The sequence below is a fragment of the Agelaius tricolor genome, unplaced genomic scaffold, assembly GCF_023055355.1.
Source record: "Agelaius tricolor isolate 1412-34295 unplaced genomic scaffold, bAgeTri1.0.p SCAF_4, whole genome shotgun sequence".
Classification (NCBI taxonomy): domain Eukaryota; kingdom Metazoa; phylum Chordata; class Aves; order Passeriformes; family Icteridae; genus Agelaius; species Agelaius tricolor.
Genome location: NW_027269264.1, coordinates 7,500,219 through 7,521,749, shown reverse-complemented (window position 1 = coordinate 7,521,749; position 21,531 = coordinate 7,500,219). Strand labels below are relative to the sequence as shown.

At 39.7% G+C, this 21,531-nt stretch overlaps 2 protein-coding genes across 2 annotated transcripts in view; one reads left to right on the top strand and one right to left on the bottom strand.

The window, feature by feature from the left end:
- The first annotated feature begins 377 nt into the window (after window positions 1-377).
- Window positions 378-8,167, top strand: TMEM215 (transmembrane protein 215). Its single transcript, XM_071424481.1, has one exon. The coding sequence runs from the start codon at window positions 510-512 to the stop codon at window positions 1,233-1,235; it is 726 nt and encodes a 241-aa protein (XP_071280582.1). The 5' UTR covers window positions 378-509; the 3' UTR covers window positions 1,236-8,167.
- A 954-nt stretch (window positions 8,168-9,121) lies between these two features.
- The window catches only part of LOC139589379 (atrial natriuretic peptide receptor 2-like), a 36,455-nt gene continuing 24,045 nt past the window's right edge, over window positions 9,122-21,531 (bottom strand). The window contains exons 12-19 of the mRNA XM_071425792.1: window positions 20,594-20,707; window positions 19,649-19,742; window positions 18,755-18,842; window positions 17,865-18,004; window positions 14,945-15,097; window positions 14,211-14,309; window positions 11,885-11,976; window positions 9,122-11,319 (exon numbers count right to left, since the gene is read on the bottom strand). Coding sequence (XP_071281893.1) covers window positions 11,170-11,319; window positions 11,885-11,976; window positions 14,211-14,309; window positions 14,945-15,097; window positions 17,865-18,004; window positions 18,755-18,842; window positions 19,649-19,742; window positions 20,594-20,707 — 930 coding nt within the window. The 3' untranslated portion in view covers window positions 9,122-11,169. The remainder of the gene's footprint in view (window positions 11,320-11,884; window positions 11,977-14,210; window positions 14,310-14,944; window positions 15,098-17,864; window positions 18,005-18,754; window positions 18,843-19,648; window positions 19,743-20,593; window positions 20,708-21,531) is intronic.

The window sequence follows — 21,531 nt, the reverse complement described above, 5'->3', positions numbered from 1 at the left end:
GCCCCCGCGCCGGCCCCGCAGCATCCCGCGCCGGGCGGTGCGCGTACTCACGGCTGTGCGGGGCTCCGGCACAGGGGCCGGACGAGGAGGAGGAGACGGAGAGCGTGCAGGTGAACCCCCGCGGCAGCTGTCTCCCCGGCCGCTGCTGCTGGCAGCCGCCCGGTCGCTCTACCCCCGACCTTCGGCAGGGCTTGAGCCCCCCGGGCCCGCCGCCGGCGCGGAAGGGCTCGGCGGGGCTGCAGGCAGGGGAGCAGCTCCGACCGGCTCCGGGGAGCGAGGGAACGAGCAAGGGAGGGAGGGAGCGAGGGAGGAGGCAGGAGGCAGGACAGCTCCCGGCCCCGGCCCGCCCTCCGTCTGCGGCTCCGCCGAGGGGAAGCCGAGCGGCGCCGGCTGTCCGGGTGCTCCGTGCCGTGCTGCCCCGGAAACTTCGGAAGCTTGCCGGGGAGCGCCTGTCCCCTGACCCGAGGGGCGCTCCGGTGGAGGGAAGCATCCCCGTGCGCAGCAGCTGGATGGCGCGGACCCTGAGACCTGACGACATCAACCCCCGGACGGGACTGGTGGTGGCTCTGGTCAGCGTCTTTCTGGTGTTCGGCTTCATGTTCACCGTGTCTGGCATCAAGGGAGAGACCCTGGGAGACATCCCGCTGCTGGCCATCGGGCCGGCCATCTGCCTGCCGGGCATCGCCGCCATTGCCCTCACCAGGAAGACCGACGGCTGCACCAAATGTCCCGAGAACATGCGTCCGTGCTGTAAGGAGGTCAGGGACCGGGATGTCATGGAGCTGCTAAGGACCCCCTCCGACCTGGAGTCTGGCAAGGGAAGTTGTGACGAGCTAGACAGGAGAACTTACCGCAAGGACAGGAGAGGGCTGAGGGAAGAGGACACCGTGTTCATCTGCACCACCGGCACCACCGCCGCTGCCCCGGCAGAGTGCAAGAGCCCCACCAAAAAGGTAGAGCAGGAGGAGATGCTGAAATACCTGGAGAGCTGTTACCCAGAGATGCCAGAGAACGTGTTCGTGGGAGATAGCTCCACATACAGTGCCTTGGAGAAGAAGAGCTCTTCTCCCAGCAGGGACAGCACTCCTTGCCCTGACATTGAAGACAACATTTTTGTGGCTCCTAAAGATAGTGTCATTGTCTGCTCTTACAAGGATAACAACCCTTCTGACAGGTACTGTTGTTACATAAACCCCACTGGTGTCAATTCAGACCAAGAGATGACCATTGTGTGAAAGATGCATACTTTATGTATATGTATGTATACAAAAACTGCAACTTCGGCTTCTTGATTATCTTGGGGATAATATAGAGGACTGCATGGGACAATCCTGATACTATTTCAATTTCAAGTAGTATGTGACTGATATTCAAACCTTTTGTGCCTGAAGTACGCTTTCTGTAAGTAAACAAGCATGTTTAAAGGTTAAAGAATTCAATTTTTCATTTTTGGAGAAAAAAGAAATTTGATTTTAATTTTGTTTTCTCCCTTTCCCTCCCTTTTGTTTTCCTGCTGCCCAAGCCTGTAGGCACACTGTCAGGAGGGCAGCAGTGGCTGTCAGCTGAGATCAAGAGCTGAATGAAACTCTGGAGCTGACTGTAGGAAAGAATGTGGTGCTCTGTGGCTGAATAAGTTTTTGAAATACTGTCACTTCATTTTGGGAGGGATTGAGAGATGTCAGCATGAACTCCAATAGCTGCCTGATGTCAGGGAGTGTAGAAATCATTTGTCTCCCTTTGTCCTTGCTGGATTTTTTTTTTTCCTTTGTGTCAAGGAATAGGTGTCCTGACCCTGTGGGCTCTTCTGAAAGTCTCCTAGGAACCATATAGGCTCAGGAGAGTTTTCAAAGACTAACCCATCATCAATAGCACGAACATAGATGTGTTAGCTTAATTTTCCACTGGTCTAGAGTTCACTGGAATGTTTCTAATACTTTTGGATTTTAGAGTATGCACTTGACAAGGAGAATGCAACATTAACACGACACAGTTCTTGCAGAGAGTAGGAGCAGATGTCAGTGAACTCAGGTCTTTAAAATATATTTCAGTACCTCAAAAATCACTTCAGGAATAGACTTCTGTGAGTTATGTTCTGAGTGGGATCTGACTCTTCTGAAAATGCCATTTTCTTGTGCCTTTTCTAAAATGCCAGATATTTCTGTATGGGGAATGCATGGTGACAGTCCACTCAGGGGTCTCAAAGCCATGCTTTGCTGGGAGAAGGGAACAGAGGACCTCACTGACAGATGTTTTTTCACAGCTTATGGATACATAGTGAGAAAATGTGAAGTGGGTAATGAAGATTAACCATTCAAATTCAGAGCCTGCAGTTTACATACTGAAATACAAACCTGGCTATTCTGTCCAACACTAAGTTGCGTGTTCCATGCTGTGCATAAACATCTTACCTGACCTTGGAGGTGTAGGGAACAGAGATGTGGTGTAACACAATGTGCATGCTAAGCAGCTACTCTCAGTGTTCAGGTCTTAGGGTAACAGTTGCTGAAGCATAGAGTAATTTGCTAACATCTCACAAAGCCCCAGTTCCTATAAGCAAACTCCCAGAACACCAAAAAGTTCCTGTGTGATGAAAGTCTTAATAGCTGCTCCTACTTAGATCGTTTTTGTGAACCATAGGTTGTACCAAAAAAATGCATTGAGTTACCAGAGTAGGAAATAAATAATTTGTAGCAACCTGAGATGTTGTGTAGAAAATGAAAAGGAATTTTGCACTTAAATGAGGCTTTCCATGCCCATGGAATTGTTTGGAAAGTGAATGTAAATTTTATACATATACTTATGTGTGTATTTCTTTGTTTGTTGAGAAACTTATGTGAAATTGTAACAGACAATGAGTCTCTGAACATGTTTCCAGAAGAAGGAAACAATTTTCTGGCTAACTTCTTGTCTTTCAGGCCAAATAAGATGTTAACTCTTTGGCCAGGCTTTGGTCGGGCATCTGGATACTACTATGATAAATTAAAAAAACAGTTGCTAGTTGAAGTTAGGCAAAAACTCTGAATAGGTGGTTACAGGCAGCTGTGCTGCCCAGGCATGCAGCAACAGTACTGTGGTAATAAATGAACACCTGCACTCTGTGCAGCCCGGGTTTGATCCAATGAGCAAAGGAATTCCACAAAAACAGACCCTCTCCCTGACACGTTCAACTTCCACATAAAAGCACTCAGTTGTTGTCAGCAGCTTGCCTTCTGCTTAGGCTTAGTCACTGCAGGACCTGATTCTGCAATGTGCAGAGCAAGTCTTTAGTGGCACCAGGAAGTCTTATTTCATGACCTGTGAAGCCAACAGATAAAACACTGCTGATGAACGTGTTGACAAACAGGGTCTTTTGCTTTCTGCTTCTAAGCAGAGCAGGTGGAGGTTCTCTTTGCATGCCCAGGGGTGCTCAGCATCCCTGGAGATCAGACCCACCATGAGAAAACAGGCTACTGGGTCCTGCCTGCTACCTTTGACAGGGTTGTGAGTAATCACTTGCCCTGCATAAGAGAGCACCAGCCCACTGGGAACCTAGATTTGTACAGTTCTGCAAATATATATATATATATATAGGAAGAAGTCAAGTTTTTTCATTTTGTCTAGGATTAGATGTTCTCTGTCAAAAGTTACATGGGCTTTTTCAAGACAAGACAGCAAACTCTAGTGATAAATGGGATAGTAAATATATAACTTGATATACAGACATGCAGATCTTAGTCATGTGCTTTATTCCATTTGTAGTGTAAAAACAAGAGAATGCTTGTATTCAACAAAAGTTTAATGGGAGTGAAAACTTCTCACAATATAGAAAGATGTAAAAAAAAAAAGAGTTTAAAATTTGGTATTTACAGGCAATGTCATCCCTCCATTCATTCAGCTAAGATTTCACAATAAAATACAACTTTAAGCAATGTTTTTAGGCTAATATACCATAATCCTCTACATTTGTTTATTGAAAGTTTGAGAATTTGAAGTTAGAGAAATCAATTAGTACTGCCTCTGAAGCCTCTTTATTTTTCCTTTTTGTTCCCTGCTAGTTTAATAGAGGATGAAATGGAAATTGATCAATTTAGGCATGAAAAATATGAATTTTAAAATTTGAAAATGAAAGGGGTTTCGAGTTTTTGTTTGTTGAGGGGGGTTAGGTATTAATATTTGGGTTTTGTTTGTGTTTGTTGTTTTGGGGGTTTGTGGTTCTGTTGGTTCTATTTATTTTATAATAAAGTGACCTTTTTATAGTTTTGCCAGTAGAAATCAAATGCATATTTGATCACAGACATCATTACATCATTTTCAAATTTTTTATGCAGATAACATGCCCAGATCAGAGAGCACCTGGGACTTTATTTTCATTCAGCTCAAGTGGACACTAGAACTTGTGGTACCAGTGCTGATCTTAGAACAAGCAGGAATAATCACTTTGCTTTTCAGAGGCAGCTTCTAGTCTGAATTTGGCTTAAGGATACCACAGCTTGGGGTATGATTCCAAGCTGTGACCAGAGATGAGAGCTTCTTTCTGTTCTCGCTACATTAAAAAACCTTCAGGTCAGAGTTCCATTTCTCTCCTCAGTGCTCTCTTCCAAACAATGTATGAAGTTGTAGGGGGGCTCAATTTGAGGGATAAATATCTTGGGGGATAAATGTCTTGTGAACCACATGTTGCTTAGTCCTAACGTGGCAGGCTGTATAAAGCATTTAATGGAAAACAGTTATTTGGACATTTAGAGAAGTTTCCTAAGATATATAAACTTTCTTTTTGGAATAGCATTTATCATAGTGCCACAGTGTAGTTTATCGTCTTTTAAGAGACAATATAATATGCAGATCAACAAAAGGTAATTTTGTGTTGTTTTGTTTAAATGTCTGTTGTCATAAGTAGCATTGTTAGTCATACAAGCTGATCTCTGCAGAGTCTTTACAAGACAATTTGAAATTTCAATCAGTGTGCACTTTGTCCTCCTGAGTGCAAAACAATAGCTGGTCCTTTCGGCCTGGAACTGAATAAGCAAGAGGTGAGTGTGCTCAGAGTATGTGTCCCTCTGGACTGTGTTGTGTTCTTGATCTGCATTCTGTAGAAGTGTCATACTCTTGCAGAGGCAGTTCCTCCCACTCTGATCCAAACTCTCTGCTGTCCTGGCTCCAGTAACTATTTATTATGTTGTAATTTAGTGGAGTAACAGCTACTGTGACCCCCTCTCACCATATCTGCTGCTACATACCAGACTTCGTGGAGTGAGCTCCTGACTTTGGCCAGGGTGGTAGAATTTGACACTACATCATCCATCCAATCTAAGCTGTTATGTTGAGACATTCAGTTATATTGTCAGTTCTTGCAGCACAAGCTTGGGATTTTGCCATGGGTCAGAGGCGGGTTGCTGTCAGGCCACCAAGTACTGGCAACCTGATTTTCATGTGTGTGGGGACCAACCTATTTACTTGCAGGGCACAATCAGCACACAAGACCTTGACTCAGCATGTTGGCAGTAAAGTCATGGCATAGGAAACTTTTGAGTCCTGAAAGGTTTCTGTCAATGCTTCTAATATAAATTGTTTTAAAACTTGTAGAGGAGTTTTCTAATAGATAGGCTAGAGGTGTTGTCTTGACACATGGCATGGGGCATCAGCTGCAAAGCAGCTCATGCTGAGCCCGTTTCCACTCTGAGCCAGTCTGAACATACAATCCCTACAGGGAGAACTGTCAGCGGGTTGGTTACTCCCCTGGTGGTATGGGCTCTTTTATTGCTCTAAACCACAGAGAGAGTGGGTTGAGAAGTCACTTTTCACACACCTTGGCCAACTTCCATAGATAAGCATTACCTTTAATTTAGCAGTCCTATTGGTGCTGGAATTCCAGACACTCTATTGTCTTTACCAGACACAGAGATTCAGCTTTCATTAGTTTTTAAATCTTTGTGTGTTTTGTGCTCAGAATAGTTGCATAGATTAGCCTTGTGTCAGATACATGGAAGTGTTTATGTTTAATGGTTTTACTTACAAGCTGCACCCTGGATGGGTGTGTGTATATATGGTATACATTTGTCTGCAAGGGCAGGAAACAGAATGCACAATCATAACACAATAGTAATTTGAGACGTCCTCAGAGGTGTTTTTCCAACACCTTACTCAGCTTTTCTGCTCAAGTCTATTGCTGAAATTTTAAAATTCCTTCAGTTCTTTAGGAGAGAAGAACTTCCTAGAAGAACAACTCTGTTGTGGCTTTCTAAGAACACACAGTTCTTCCAGCAGAGTTAAGATATTCCTTGTCTGTGTTTCAGTATGGCCCCTGTGAATTCCTGGAAAGTGAAATCTGAATTTTTCCAATGCTTTGCATTCAGCATTTCCCCAAACCATTGGTGAATGCCCTGAACCTTTAGTCAATTCTGAAAGATGCATTTCTAGCTTTTTCTTTTTCAACCTAAAGTATCCTTTTCACTCCTCAGGGAGTGAAAAAAGGGTGAAACACTTTGAAAATCTGTATCTGTACATGTTCTAATCAGAGTAGAACAGAAGAGATCTTCATAAAAGCAAAAGAGACCAAAAAGGCATCACACAATATTTCACTACTTTGTCAGGTTAACTGTGTTGAATTCTTGTCACAAAACCAGTATGTTTAGTGCACTGTTCCATGTGTGTATTGTATCTTTGGTAGCTTACCCAGATGACTCCTCAAGAAGGGACAGAGGATGTTTTCCTGCCTGAAGGCATGATACAAGAACTACAGGAAAAAAATTACCATGTAGTGGGGATCTGATTTTAGATCTCATCAAAACACTTATTTTCACACCACTCTATTTTAGTAAGAAATGCAGTAATAATCAGCAATTGTGCACAGTCATGAACATAAGGATGCTCCTATATTAGCTTCATATTTGGCACTCTTGGTAAGAATTACTTATTTTGTTGTTGAAATCCAAGGCAAATTTTGCAAAGGTGTAACTAAATATTTCATGTGGAGCTTCCAGATAAAGCTTAGTGCTGTATGAAAACTGTTGAATCCAGTCTTGGCAGTTTAGTTCCAGAAAGGATCACATATGTGTTTAAGGCATAGTGCAGAGGAAAGATGGTGTACAAATAATAAGGTGGAATGGGTTGTTTCCCTGTGTGAACCAGAGGACTGTGGTTACTATGCTCTGGGACATTAAATAACATCATGTAGACTCATGTGTGTTCTTTGGAAGGTTTCAGTAATTAGGGCTCCCACACAAAGAAATTCTGAACACCCACTCTATCACATTTCCAAACTCTGGTTGTTTTATATCTCTGTATCTGAAAGTGCATTTAAATTTAAAACCAAATTTACCTTAGGAGGAAAGGCAATTTTCCCATATTTTATTTGGAAAGAACATTTTAGTGCAAAAATATTTTATCTTTGAATTCCAATTTAGAATGTATAAGTTGTACAATACAATGTTTTATACTGTGAGGAAAGGAAGAATTGGGAGAGGAATTAGGAAGACAAAGTGCTCATTATCTGAAAAGCAGATGGTGCTCAGCTGGAGTATAAGCAGAACAATCTTGCATAGCCTTGTCTTTTAAAGGTTTTAAAGGACAGCCCCAGAAAGACACTCTTAAAAAAACCAAAGATTTTTACTTTTGAGGTCAATTGAGATGGAAGGGCTATTAGTAATTTTTAGGGGTCTGAGTAGGTAGGAGAGATGTTCTACAAGCTGGGAAAATCTCATACTAATCAGACATTGATCTTAAAGAGACACTGCATCTTTGACTGCATAGTCAGGTTCAACACTCATTTTATGCCCCTGCATTGTTTGCAAAAGACACCTGATTTCACTTCCCTTTTATTTAAACAAATTATTTCATTTGACTAATTGGCTGTACAAAGAAGCAGATAACTTTTCTGTTTCCAAAAAAAATAAGAACCTTGGAATTGGGATTTCCCCCCCCAAACCAATTCACAAGCAAAGTAAAATATGTTTGCTACCTAATCTAGGGGATAAAGAATAACTTCTGGTGGCAAAACATGGTATTTTCCAATGCCCATGGTTTGAATAAAATCTAGGAAGTTTTACACTTGGAAATACATTAATGAATTTTTGGCTTTACATGTTGTGATTTTTTAAAATATTGTGATTATTCAGTCTGTTCCTCAATATTCAAGCTGAAACAATATAGTGAAAGTTTATCAATCTAATAAAAGACTTTCATAAGTCCATTTCTGTGTTGTGTGATTTTTTTTTAATGTTCCTGCCTGCATTCTCACTGCCAGGTAGATGGAGCTGTAATAAACAATAATCAGAATGCACAATCTTTCCAATAAAATCACCACATTGTGAATAGAGTCTTAGTATCCTCTGTATTATCTTGCATGACTATAGAAAATGAATGGCCACTCTGTGAAGTGATCTATAAAGTACAGATCACCTTCACTTCTTCAGTTCTATTATTGCAATTGCTTTCCCATTTTCTGGTTTGGATAAAATCATCAAGAAAAGGAAGAACACATCACATATTTCTAGTATATAGTGCCATTTTAGAAAAGAATGCTTGCTAGATTAGCTGACTAGTTCCAAATCTGGGATGTGAATCTGTGGATTTAAAGCATCTCACAGATGAGCACGGTGCTGGTTATCATACTTCAGTTTTACAGGCTGGTAAATGCTTTCCTGTCTCTGAAATATGGCTGTTGTCATTGACTATATCTGTCAAAATGCCTGAGATTAATCTTAAAATACTTGTCAGTTGATTGAGGACACTTCTGTTTGTGTCTGTAATATTCACTGCTGTACTTCTATCTTCCAAAGTCAGTCATATCATCACAGTCATCAGACAAACTGACATTAATAACGACTATTGCTTGAAGTTGCAGGAAAGATATGAGAGATTCAACAGTCTGTAGAAAATAATTCGTGGGAGATGTTCTGTTGAAGGAGAGGATCAGGAAGTAACAGTAAAACTGAGGTAGGGTGACCCAGGCACTCTTCAGGCTGTACCTCTTCTATAGAAAACTACCATGCTCTAAGACTCCTGAAGTCAGCAAGAGTCTCTGCTGTCCTCATCAGAACTTGAATACTACCCAAAAACTTGTCAGTGGTTAAAGCTGCCAATCCAGCAAACTTGCCATTGGTCACTCATCACTTGTTTCTATTTAGATTTTAAACTCATAAGACACTTTAAAAAAATCTTTTAATTCTATAGACAACATTAAAATAAAGCAGAAGAGTTAAAACTTAAATACTATGGACAAAGCATACACTTTCACATCCACATTTGATAAGGATATCAACCTTTTTAATAAAAACGTAAACAAATGCTAACTCATTAAGATAATTATGTAAAATATTTAATACATCAAAAAGCACTGTCATAAAGCAGAGAGTTTCACAATTTATAGATAACATTTGGATAAAGGAAATGGTTGTATTAGAGGATATCTCTGGGCTACTGATAACTGAAAGGTTTATTCTGCTAAGATTACAAAACCAGTAATTGTACTATACCTTCTACTATGAAATTTAAAAAGATAAAGGAATTTTTAAGCTTAGAAAAAATGTGAGACTAATTAAAATTTTTGATTTAAAAAAATTTGGCTGGACTTTATGTTGGGATCTCATGTGCCAAAGTCAGCTATGTCTATGTCCCTCACTGCGATACACAGACTTCTGAGACTTATTTTCACTCAGAAAGATATAGATCTTTTCTGTATAGTTCAAAAAAACCTCCCATAATTTGGAAGTACTTAACTTTCTACCTTTGTTAGGCATCCCTGAAAAGTCTATCATTATGGCTGCATTTACTTCTCACAGAAGCTGAAGAAAGACTGCAGTGTGACACTCCTATCACTATCACACAGCACATACTTGGATTTGAAAGTTGTATCTATGCTATGTAGCTATATAGAAACATTAACAAGTAGTTAGCTGCTCGGTTAAACTCCACAAATTTAAACCAGAAATATTGCAACTACATGCATGTTTTTGTACTTGTACCTAGGATCAGGGAGAGACTGGCGGGTAATGGAGAAGAATAATCAGGATTAAGTGGTGCTATGTCACTCAAAGTCCTTCCTTTTCATCTCCTCCCAATTAACTTTTTCCACTGCAGCCCACATTATGGTGGAAATGCTTTGACCCTTGATATCCTTTGTCTCTCAGTTTCACTTATTCTGTTAGATTGTTTGTTAACCAGTTGAACTGGAGTGGGCTAAACTCTTCAAAATAGATTAGTCCTGAAAGGTAAGTCTTTAACGACAGCCAACACCAGCAATGCTCACAGAATCATGCTCATCTAGAAAGTCCCCCACTTGTAGTGATGTAGTTCTCTCTTTACAGGAAATACTGGCTCAGGAATGACCTTTCCTAAACTGTGTCCTATATTACACAGTGACTCAGAGGGCTGCCTGATTTCACTGACAGACAGCTATCCAGCAACAGTAGGTTCACCACCGCTTCAGTCAAAGCAAAAACATCAGCTAACGTTAACAGCTATTTTTCAGAGAAATCCCAGAGCAGCTGTAGCAAACTTTACCCTATTTAGCAACAGCATACAACATCTTGCATTTTTCTACCAAGATTTTCCACAACAAGATGCAGATGTCATGAGGAATTGCCTGTATGGAAACACACCAGACTTTCTTCTTAATTCCTCTTTCTATGCCCCAGACAATGGAGATTAAATGGAAGTAGAAATACATATTCTTGTTTCAATTTGTATCCATTATAATTTCTCTGCTCTTTTTTTCATCCTTCTCTTTTGATGGATCTTACTTCCTTGCACGATACACACCTCATTTGTCCCTTTCACAACCACACCCACAGGGTTTATGATACCACTAAACAGCAACACTGTACCATCTCCTTTCCTGTGTGAGCACCTCACAGGCTGGAAGGTCCAATCAGCTGATTTTGAGGTCATGGTGGCTGCTGGCTGAGCATTTCCTATCAAAACCACATCAAGAAGTAACACTGGGAGCTACTTTCTGCTCTGGTAGCTGGTGGGCCATTTCTGTGTATTATTCCTTAAGATGAGTTTTTTGCTTTTTTTCTATTTTCAGTGCCACTGCTGGAGGAAACACCTGTAAATAAAGCCTGAGCTAATACATTCACAAGGCCAAAGGGGTGTATTATCTCTTTTCTAATTTTCTAATTCAGCATGATGACCTAACAGACTGAAAGCAAAAGGGATACTGGAGTTAATGAGTGACTAGGAAGCAGGACTTCAGAGAGGATCACTGGGAAGGACACCTGGTATCGGACTATATGAAAATCTGTTGGCATCTTGAGGAGTCACAGAAGTGCTGGTGACTGCCTTCTGGGCGACAGAAGCTTTCTTACCTTCAAGCCAGTATGTGACCATGTCTCCTTTCCCCTAAGAAAGAATATTAGTTATGGGGTTATAAACCATCTGTTATTTATGAAATAATTTTTTTACTACAACTCAAAACAAGTCCCAAAAGGAGAAATATGTGCCTGTCAGCCTCTTTACACAGAGGAAAAAAGAAGCATAAAAGCTTTCCTTAAAAGATAATAGCAGTAGTATCAGTTAAAAAAATTCCCTGAAGTCCCATACAAAACTGGGTCCACATGTATGTTAATTCTCTTGTGGAACTCACATGATCATTTGTAATGTCTCTGAAGGACATTTTTGGATTTCAAGCAGTCATGACAGTGAGTGTGCCATGCAGGACTTCCAAGCTTGACTAAGTCCTTTGTCTCTGACTTACCAGGTTTGTCCCATGAACAAATCCATGGAGTTGGTCCTGGCTTAAAATCTGAACATGCTCTCTTCAGGTACAAGAATTAGTCTAACCAAAGCACTGTGAAACACAGAGGACTAGAAAATATAGGAGACTGCATGGGTTAAAATTCAAGGACTCCAGAATACTTTCACACTCTCCTCTCTGAAAAGCTGAGTATAAATGTTGCATACACACCTTGACTTGTAAATTCCCACGGCATGCTAACACATACTCTCCAATCTGCTCCAACAGCTGGTATGCACTTGAACTACACTGTATTTTAAGAGCTGGAAAGAAAGATAAATATCATATTAAACAATTTATACATCTAAGACAGATCCATATCTCAAAGTCTGTCAAACATTTCAAGACTCATTAATGAACTCTCCCTTGGGGGTTTTTTCCAAGTCTTTCCTTCCATTCCTTGTTATTTGTTATTAAAAATGTTTGCACACAAGTTCCAGTATCCTGGCCTGTTTGTGAGAGCATCTCAGGGTAAATATGGGGCTGTCAATAAACACTACTCTTCATATTCTGCATCTAATAATATTTTTGTACTCTTCACAGTTCTGTATCTGTGCTACTGATGAGCATCCTCTGCCTGTGGTGAAGAAAACCATACACAGTTCTACTTCCTGGTCAATAAAGAGCCAGTGCTTTCTAAGCACATTTTGTTTTCAGCAAAGTCTAAACACTAAAGAAACAGCACGATTGCTCTGACTCCAAACCTATCAATTTAAGACAGTTGGAAGAGATGATATTAACATAACTCCATAATTTTTTTAACATTGTTATTTTTCCTTAGTTGAAATTTTATCTTCATGTAAACCATGTAAACCTCACTTGTCTTGCCTTTTGCAAATGATGGAGGAAGGACCAATGAAGGACAGATAGGAGAAATTCTACTTTTGCTGGAAATCAAAATTTTTCCAAAATTTAAAAAAATTTAAGAAAAGGTTTTTTTTACCTGTAACATTCTGTGAAACAGAGCCAATCATTATGCTTTTTTGTTTAAAAAACATCCCAGGTGATAGTAGGAGTGGCTAAGATTGTCTAACTGATTTTTGTTATATTAGAAAATGACAGTTCTATAATGTCCACTTTTATTTGTTTAACTGTTTTTTAGAGTCTTAGAACACTGCCTGTAGATCAGGAGATCTAAGTTTCAGATAGATACATATCTCAGAACTATTCTTTGAAGAGACATTATATTTCAGCTTGTCATCTTGCTTGAGAACAAGACACTAGCACTCAAATTCCAGGTGATAGCATTTTTAGTGTGCATTGCTAGTAATTATTCTATTTTAAAGCAATCATCTTAGGGTTAAAACTTGGTAATATAATCTGAGGTCCTCAGATGTATGTGGCCAGAAAAAGAGGAAGAGAAAATAAATGCTTGAAAGATAAATACTTTGTCTTTATTTCTAAGTCTATAGTGCTGATGCACCATCTGAGAAAGAGACTGGCATACAGAACAAAAGATAACCTATGAATGATGGAAGCAGATTTTGGAGGTATTAGTTTTAAAGGAGTTCAGATAAGATGACACAAGGAACATGAATGGTGTTATCTGGGAGACTGACAAAACGAAAATGAAGTTATATGTCTTCCATCCAGGTTAGCATTTGTTTTGGAAAAATAAAAATGGTGAGAAGCAATGGACGCAAATGATTCTCAAATCCTTTCAAAAGTTTCAAATCCATCATTTAGGACCATTCCCCTGCCTTTCTTCCTTATTTTTAGGGGATCATGATAGATGTTGAAAGTATCAGTTTTTACCATGAAATTAAACTTGTATGTGCCTAGCTCATTTACAATGCATTAAAATGTGAGCCATAAAACTACTCAGCTTTGTTTCATGACTGTAAGAAAACAAGCCATCAAGGTTCTGTGGCATGGAATCACTAAATCAGTTAAAATATTTCAGAATCTGAGTTTCAAATGTTCATGTTAGCTAAAGACAAAGTTTTCTAAGTAGACTTGCAGCTCTGTTATCTCTTAGGAAGAAGCAGTGAGAATACCTACACAAAATTTCTGTTTAAACTCCTTTCTAGAGGGCACATACATAATCTTCTATTCTGGCTGAAGACAGACACAGCTCCCATGATATTCTACTGTTTCTTGTGTCCCCCATTAGAGAAAATTATCAGCGGCAAAAGAGGAGTAATGAAAATACTCTTACCATAAATCCAGCTGGGTGCCAGGAACAAATAGAAACAGTGAACATAACCACTTGCCTCTCATTTTGTTTTAGTCCAACCTTTTTTTTACTGTAGAGAACTTCAAAGCCACAAAAATCCCTTCCCAAGACTTGAGAAATAAGGGGATCTGATTGCAAAAACAGTTGTAGAGAATATAATTCAAATAATTTGTCCCTAGGCAGACTGGACCCAGAAATCAAGAACCTCTTTACAGGATTCAGAATTATTTGAATAGGTCAGGACTCAAAACTCAGCCTAACATTTTTTAAGAACTAATTCAGGGATGATTAAAACCCCATCTGCAGTTTGTCCCTTATTACCTTCACTGGTAGATTCCATCCTGGAAGCTGTGTTCACAGTATCTCCAAATAAACAGTACCGTGGCATTTTCGTTCCAACAACTCCAGCTACAACTGCCCCTGTTAAGAAATGCAAAGCAAGATATTTTGTGTTTATAAATCACATAGTCAGTCATACAGCCTTGTGGTTGCTTCCTACACTACATTACATCTTATTTGTTAACCATATAAAGACTGAGTGTCAATATTGTCTTTACATGGGTTACAAATCTGTCTTACAAGTGATTTAAAACAGAGAAGATATGATTTCTTGGTAAGACAATGTACGCTGATTAGTTGGCAGATGCTGGGCTGCACAGGACATGTCCAACTCTGGCTGTCTATCAAGCAGGAATTGCAATCACATCAGATTAAATCAGGGAGCTAGGAGTCTGAGAGTGAAGCCTAGATCAGACTGTCAAGAAACAACTCTGTTTTGAGAAGAGAACAGGTGATAAGGACAGGTTACAGACACAGAATGGCAGTTGTAACTCACATCATCAAAGGCAGAGGGGCTATGGGATGTTTCCAATGTTGTATTCAAAACTGAGCTACCAATATCCCATGCATCTAATAAATTATTCTGTTGGGATGACCTCTATGTTGTGTTCCACTGCGTATCAAAAAATTAACTTTATTTTTAATGGAGAGGAAATGGCCACTACAGGTGCATTTGTAAGGCTAGAGAAGACTCTTTTGCAGCTTTCTCAACATACCTGAATGTATTCCTGCTCTTATCTTTAGGAGGGTATTAGGCTTGTGTGGGATCTTAAAAGTCCTGCAGACATCCAGAAGGTCTAAAGCCATGCTTGCAATCTCACCAGCATGAAGGATCCCATTCTCCTTGGGTACTCCCGACACCACCATATCTTAACACAACAATGTAACTGTGTTAACCTTTGCCATGACACATAGATTTACTAAAGTATGCTGCCTATAATAAAAAAAAAAAGGAAGAAGCCCAATTCCTCCATATCCCAAGGCACAATTATGCCTGTTGAGCAAAGAAAACCAGAAACAAATTAATGCTAGGGCAATGGCTCATATGTGGAATTACCTTAGGTATGAAAAATGTTGTACTTCCTTCTTATTTTGACATGAGATTTATTCCCTCCAATCCTTTCTCTCTTCATCCTCCCCTCCACTGGGTAAGGTTAAAGTGGGACAGGCAGTGCAAATGTGGCAGTTCAGTGCCTTCTGTCATTGGGCAAATATTATAAAAAAAGGCAATGACTCCAACTAGTGCTTCCTGCACTATGCTTTAAAAACTGGTGATGGGATCTTGGGGTCCAAGAGTGCTGAGCTGGACAACCATGACTGTGAGAATTATAAACTCCCACTAAACCCTGAACTTATGTGGGATTTGCTGCTCTAGTTTGAGCCCTGTAAATCTATGGCACGTGATGGGGTTCATCCCATTGTACTCAAAGAGCTCGTGAAGTCATTGTAAGATTTCTGAAAATGCTTTTTGAATGGTCATGGAAATCTGAAGAGGTTCCAGTCTACAGGAAGCTGGCAAATCTGCCAGCTTTCAAGAATTTTTCCAAGAATTTCAAGAATTGCAAGAGGGACAACCCTGCAAATTACAGGCCAGTCACTCACTTCAGTGCCCAGTAGAATTTTGGAGCAATTTTTTCTGGGAGGTAATGAAAAATGCCTGAAGGACAACACAGTCATTGGTCATAACCAGCATGGCTTCATGAGTAGAAAGCCCTGATTGTCACATCTGTTTTTCTATTATACAGGATAACCCACCTAGGTGATCAAGGGAAGCCAGTTGATGTTATCTTTTTGGATTTCAGTAAAGCTTTTTATACAGCTTCTCCCAGGATCCTTCTGGACAAACTGTCTGGAACACAGCTGAATAAACAAATTATGTGATGGGTGAGCAACTGAATCATGGGTCAGGCAGAAAGGGGGTGCCTGAACGGGGAGACATCAGACTGGTGATCTGTCACCGGGGTTCCACAGGGCTCCAAACTCAGCCCCATGCTCTTCAGCAGCTTCATAAATGGCTTGGACACAGAACTGGAAGGGTTACGAAGTCTCCCGATGCTACTAAATTGCCCCAAAAGCAGAAAGGCCCAGCCAAGAGAACTTGAGAAATCAGAGGACTGGGCAATCACCAACTTGATGTTTAAGAAGGAAAAGTATTAGATTCTGCTCCTGGAATGGGGCAACCCTGGGTGTACAGACAGACTGGGAAAGGAAAGGCTGGAGAGCAGAAATGAGTGCAGGAAAGACACCTGGGACTCCTGGTTGAAGTTGAACGTGAGTCAGCAGTGCCCTGGGGTGCATCGGGCACAGCATCACAGCCAGGCAAGGGAAGGGGCAGGATTGTCCTGCTCTGCTCTGCACTGGGGCAGCCTCAACTTGAATGATGGGGGCAGGTCAGGGTACCACAATATAAGAAATATATATATTTTGAGCTGTTAGAGAGTGTCCAAAGGAGGCCACAAGGATGGTGAAGGACCTTGAGGGGAAGTCATGTGAGGAGTGGCTGAGGTGACTTGTTGTTTTCATCCTGGAGAAGAGGAGACTGAGGGGAGACCTCACTGCAGTTACAACTTCCTCATGAGGGGAAGAGGAGGGGCAGGCACTGATCTCTTCTCTGTGGTGACAGTGACAGGACCCAAGGAAATGGCCTGAAGTGGTGTCAGGGTTGTGTTTAGGTTGGATATCAGGAAAAGGCTCTTCACCCAGAGGTTGGGCACTGGAAGAGGCTCCCCAGCACACTGGTCACAGCACCAAGCCTGACAAGCTCAAGAAGCATTTGGACAATGTTCTCAGGTACATGGTATGACTCTTGAGGATGGTCCTGTGCAGGGCCAGGAGTTGGACCCTATGATCTTTGTGGATCCCTTCCAACCAGGATATTCTATGATTCTGACACTGTGTAGGGCGAGAAACTGGTCTTTTAGGGATCTATGGGGTGCATTTGTTCAGGAATTTTATGCTCAAGAATGTGTTCAACAGTTCCACGGAGAAAAAAGAGTGGGTTTTTTTGTTCCCCATCTCTTATAGGAATTCCGTCTGTCTCATCCAAAAGCCCTGTTAGATTTTTCTTAGGTTTTAAAGAACTCAATTTTAATCATAGTCTATCTGCAGCAGATTGCCATGGTAGCAAATACAAAGCTATTTTCCTACAAAAGAAAAGATGCAAAAGAGAAGAGGCAGTCAAGCCCCTACAATGTATTAGGAGAAAGAAGATTGTTATGGTCTTTGCGAAAAAGACAGATAATAAAGCTTAGGGTATGGCATGTATGATCTCATGTAGAAGATAATTTTTTTTAGTTGTGTTCCCATGATACAGAAGTTTCCGACTGGGATTAATCTGCTGTCAAGAGTTAAAGTCAGATCTCACCAGTAATAGGAATCAAATAAACAGCAGTGGTATTTTACTCCATTAATTTGCCCCATTCACCACACTTGTTAACCACACAAATGATGAAATGTATGCAGGAAAATGTTCCTAAAGTTTGCTAGGGCTCTGCTAGAACTCCTCTCCTAATTGCTTTATTTGGTCTTCCCAGTCATAAGAAGCTTTCCAAATCTCCTTCAGCTGTTCTTCCTTGTCATCAGAGAGTCTCTATCCTGACCCAGGCCCCATCATAGTCCGCAGCTCAAGGAACTTACAGGCATCTCCTATTGTCTCCACCTTATAGACATCATAGTTATCTATGATTTCATCAAAAATGGTATAAAGTTTGTTCAAGAGATCTACCACTTGATATGGCGTGCTGCTGCTGGACAGCTCAGTAAAGCCAACAATGTCACTGTTAAAACACAACAGAAAGAGCATAATCGTCCACTGTCCTAATGGTTGCTAATTAGTAATCTTAAACACACAGTAAACATTTCTCAATGCAATTACATCAACTTTCTCTTTTCAATAATTCTTTCACTAAGATTCTTATTGGATAGTTTTGTCTTCATTTATTTAAATTTACAAAAGACTCCTTCCATTTAAAAGGACAGACTGATCCAAGTCTTTTTGCTTAGCAATGCAGTAAAACATTTTTACAGGTAGAGTTTAAATCTGTAGCAGACTAAGCACTCTTCTGCTTTGAGTTATGTATAAATTTAGAAAAAAGGGAACTTGATATCTGTTCTTTTATGACAAGAAGGCATGCTATTTGTATGTTGTTTCCTGCACGCAAAAAAAATTAAAACTGTAAATCCTTGTGGACTCTAAGGATAGGCAAATTTTCTTTACACAGGCTAAATGATAGATTCTTTACTTAGACCTATTTTATGAAACATAGATTCATGCATGTGTAATACATGTAAAGTGATGTGCTGCCATTTGTTACAGCTCCAGAGTAATGTAATTTTTTACTTAAATAATTGTAATCAAAAATAGGGAGAGAGTGTGAGAATTTTGAAAGACACTATTTTGTAGAGCCACCTATTACAACAGATGGCAGTTTAGATAGATACTTGGTTAGGAGCTTCACCTCCACCAGAAGCCTAGGAGTTTCTTCTGTAGGAGACAGTTCTAGTCCTACCTTTCATCTTTTATTTACCTGAAGAAGATGGTGGCACTTGAGTAACTTTGAGCTTGTGCCTGTTTTCCCTGCCTGAGATCATCTGCTACTTGTTTTGGCAACATACCTGTTGTAGAAAGTAGAGCATTGTAATCTTCTTACATGGATAAAAGAACATATTAAACATAACATGTTGGTTTAAATGCTCAAAAAGTGTTCATAAATGCAAAATATTATGAAGGTGATAAATCAAAATCTGCTCTGCTGTAATGTGAGAAATCACAATAAATCTCACTGATAACACATCCAGATTCTTCACATGGCCCATAACTTTTAGGCCAAACAAACCAGTATCTATACATTTCAAGAAAGAGTAAGGTTATATTCTAATGGTGTGATCTAGGATTTTACTAATTCTCTCTTTGTGAACTCTTTGCTAATGCTTTCTACCTGTGTTAGGTTTGTTTATTATCTCTTCCCTGTTTTTTTTTTTTTTTTTTTTAATTTTATTTGTTCCCCCTATCTTGGACTTTCACATCCCTTTGTTTTTTGCTGTCTTACATGCTATTCCCATCTCTTTATGCCTTTCTTACAGAATTCTGGAACATACACTGCCATCAAAAGCAGCCAACTACCCTTCCAGAACATTTATAACTATGCAAAAGGCCTGCCACACCAATGGCTTTGCAAAGTCAGAGCACTATGGATTTTGGGCCATAGCTCTCAGACAAGTGTACTGATTTCTAGGGGGGAAATACAGAAAGTAGTTAAATATCCTTCCAGCTTTTCAAGAAACAAGTATATTCAATCTTTGCTAGCTAAATGTTACCTATTAAATAATCACCTATCAAAGGGTTCTTTTTTGTAGTTAGAAAGCTGAAATAAAATTATTATTGAGAAGAATATCCAGTATTTTTTTTCTCTATAACTTACTATACAGCAGACGATCAGTCTTCTGTTTTTCATGCATTAAATCCTGGGTTCTCTCAGAAACTAGTATCTCCAGATGTTTGTTATATTTCTCCATCTAAATAACAGAGAATTAGGTAAAATTTTTCAGAAATTCATCTGTTTACTGAAACAGATGCCTAGCTCGATAGGATTTAAGTATTGGAATGATTCTGCTTTGAAAACATTCAGAGATTCAGAGATAAAAAAGGGCACAGGCCTAAGACACCTAGCACTTTCTTACAAAATACAAAGATCAGGTTTCTCCTCAAGTAAATTTATGAATTTAGACTTGAGGTTGTTGCTTACACACAAGACAGCAGAAGGCAATTTCAGGTTTTTCAAATTTCATGCAAACTTGAGGGGGCAAATCCAATGCAGAGAGCAGCCTACAGACAAAATCTTAACAAAACAGAAGGTATCTAAGTCTCAAACTTTTATGAAAAACTCACAATGCTTTCATAAACTATCTTGCTATGCTAGTCTGTGCTTTGCTTTTTGCATCCCTCCTCTGTGTGAGGCAATAGTCTGGAGGCAGATATCTTCTTTCTCTGGTGATGAGCTTGAGATTCTCTGCTCAAAATTATTTATAAACATGCTATTTGTAGCATGCAGGGATTCTATATCCATGGTACTGTAAGAGTGTTGGGTCACAGGAAAGGGGGAATATAGTTTGCAAACAACATTTGACAGACAAAAAATGTTCAGCCCCAAAGAAATTGAGAAAGATAAAAAACTGAATGAGAAGAAAAGCAGGGTTCCAAGCAGAATTGCAGCTACAGTCACCCCAACAGAACTGAACAAATAACTGTGGATATTTTTTCCAAACAAGGGGTATAAGATTAAAAAAACAAAAAAACAAACCTGAAGGATAGAGGTGAAAGTTATTGAAAGTGAGCAGATTGGATTGGATTAAAAAGCTAAATTTACCAGAGTCATCATCATGTCAACAGGGCTAACAGGATTCATCTTGTACAACATTTTCTTGACTTGTTCAAATGTAGGCCTTTGGGATGGATTATTTTTTCTGCACCTTTCAATTAACTGCAGAAGGGAAAGAAAGAGTGAGAAAAGCAAACAGCCTTTTATTATTCTAAGCACAAGCAGTATTTTAAGTTAATACTTCTGTTTTCTTGTTGCTAACTGCTTATGTGAAGCTCTATCTGCAGCTGGTGAAGTGTCAGAGAGATACTGAAGCTTCTGGAATTCTACAGGCTTTTGCTGAATGAAGGATATTAGTTCGTGAAAATGCTGCTGTGGGAAATCATGAGTAAGATATACACGTTCCTTCTGCTGAGCACTGCTTAAGCTCTTGTCTTGTGCTGTAAGAGAGTTATGCTGTTGGAGTCACTGTTTTCAAAGGACTTGGCTGTACATAAATTTCACAAAAGATTAAGAGCTGAAGTACCCCTTAAGAATGTTAACTTCTGATTAAAAAACAGTGCTGCTAAGGAGAAGTTTTTTACATTTGTGTTGCTACAAACCAGCAAAGGTGAATTATATTGCATTTAAACGACAACTGAAAAGAGGATGATCCTGTCTTGTTCTGATTTATTTATACTGGGAGGGGGTATACTTTATTGAGGCTACTGAAGAGAAAGACTTGTTGCATAAGAAACAAAAAATTCATAATTTGCCTGAGACAGACTTCATTATGTGAAAGCTCTCCGTCAGTAAGCTAGATATTACCAACATAAAATATGTATGGAATTCAACACTTTACAATAAAATGAAATTGCACAAAAATCAATGATTGAATATTAAAAACATAATCTATTACACTGGAAACTGGAGGGGACAACTGAATTTTTAATTGTTACAATGACAGGTTTTTTATTAAGGATATTAGATATTATAATTTTGCTTTG

Coding starts and splice junctions, on each gene's coding strand:
- TMEM215 (XM_071424481.1), top strand. CDS start 510: ATGGCGCGGACCCTGAGACCTGACGACATCAACCCCCGGACGGGACTG.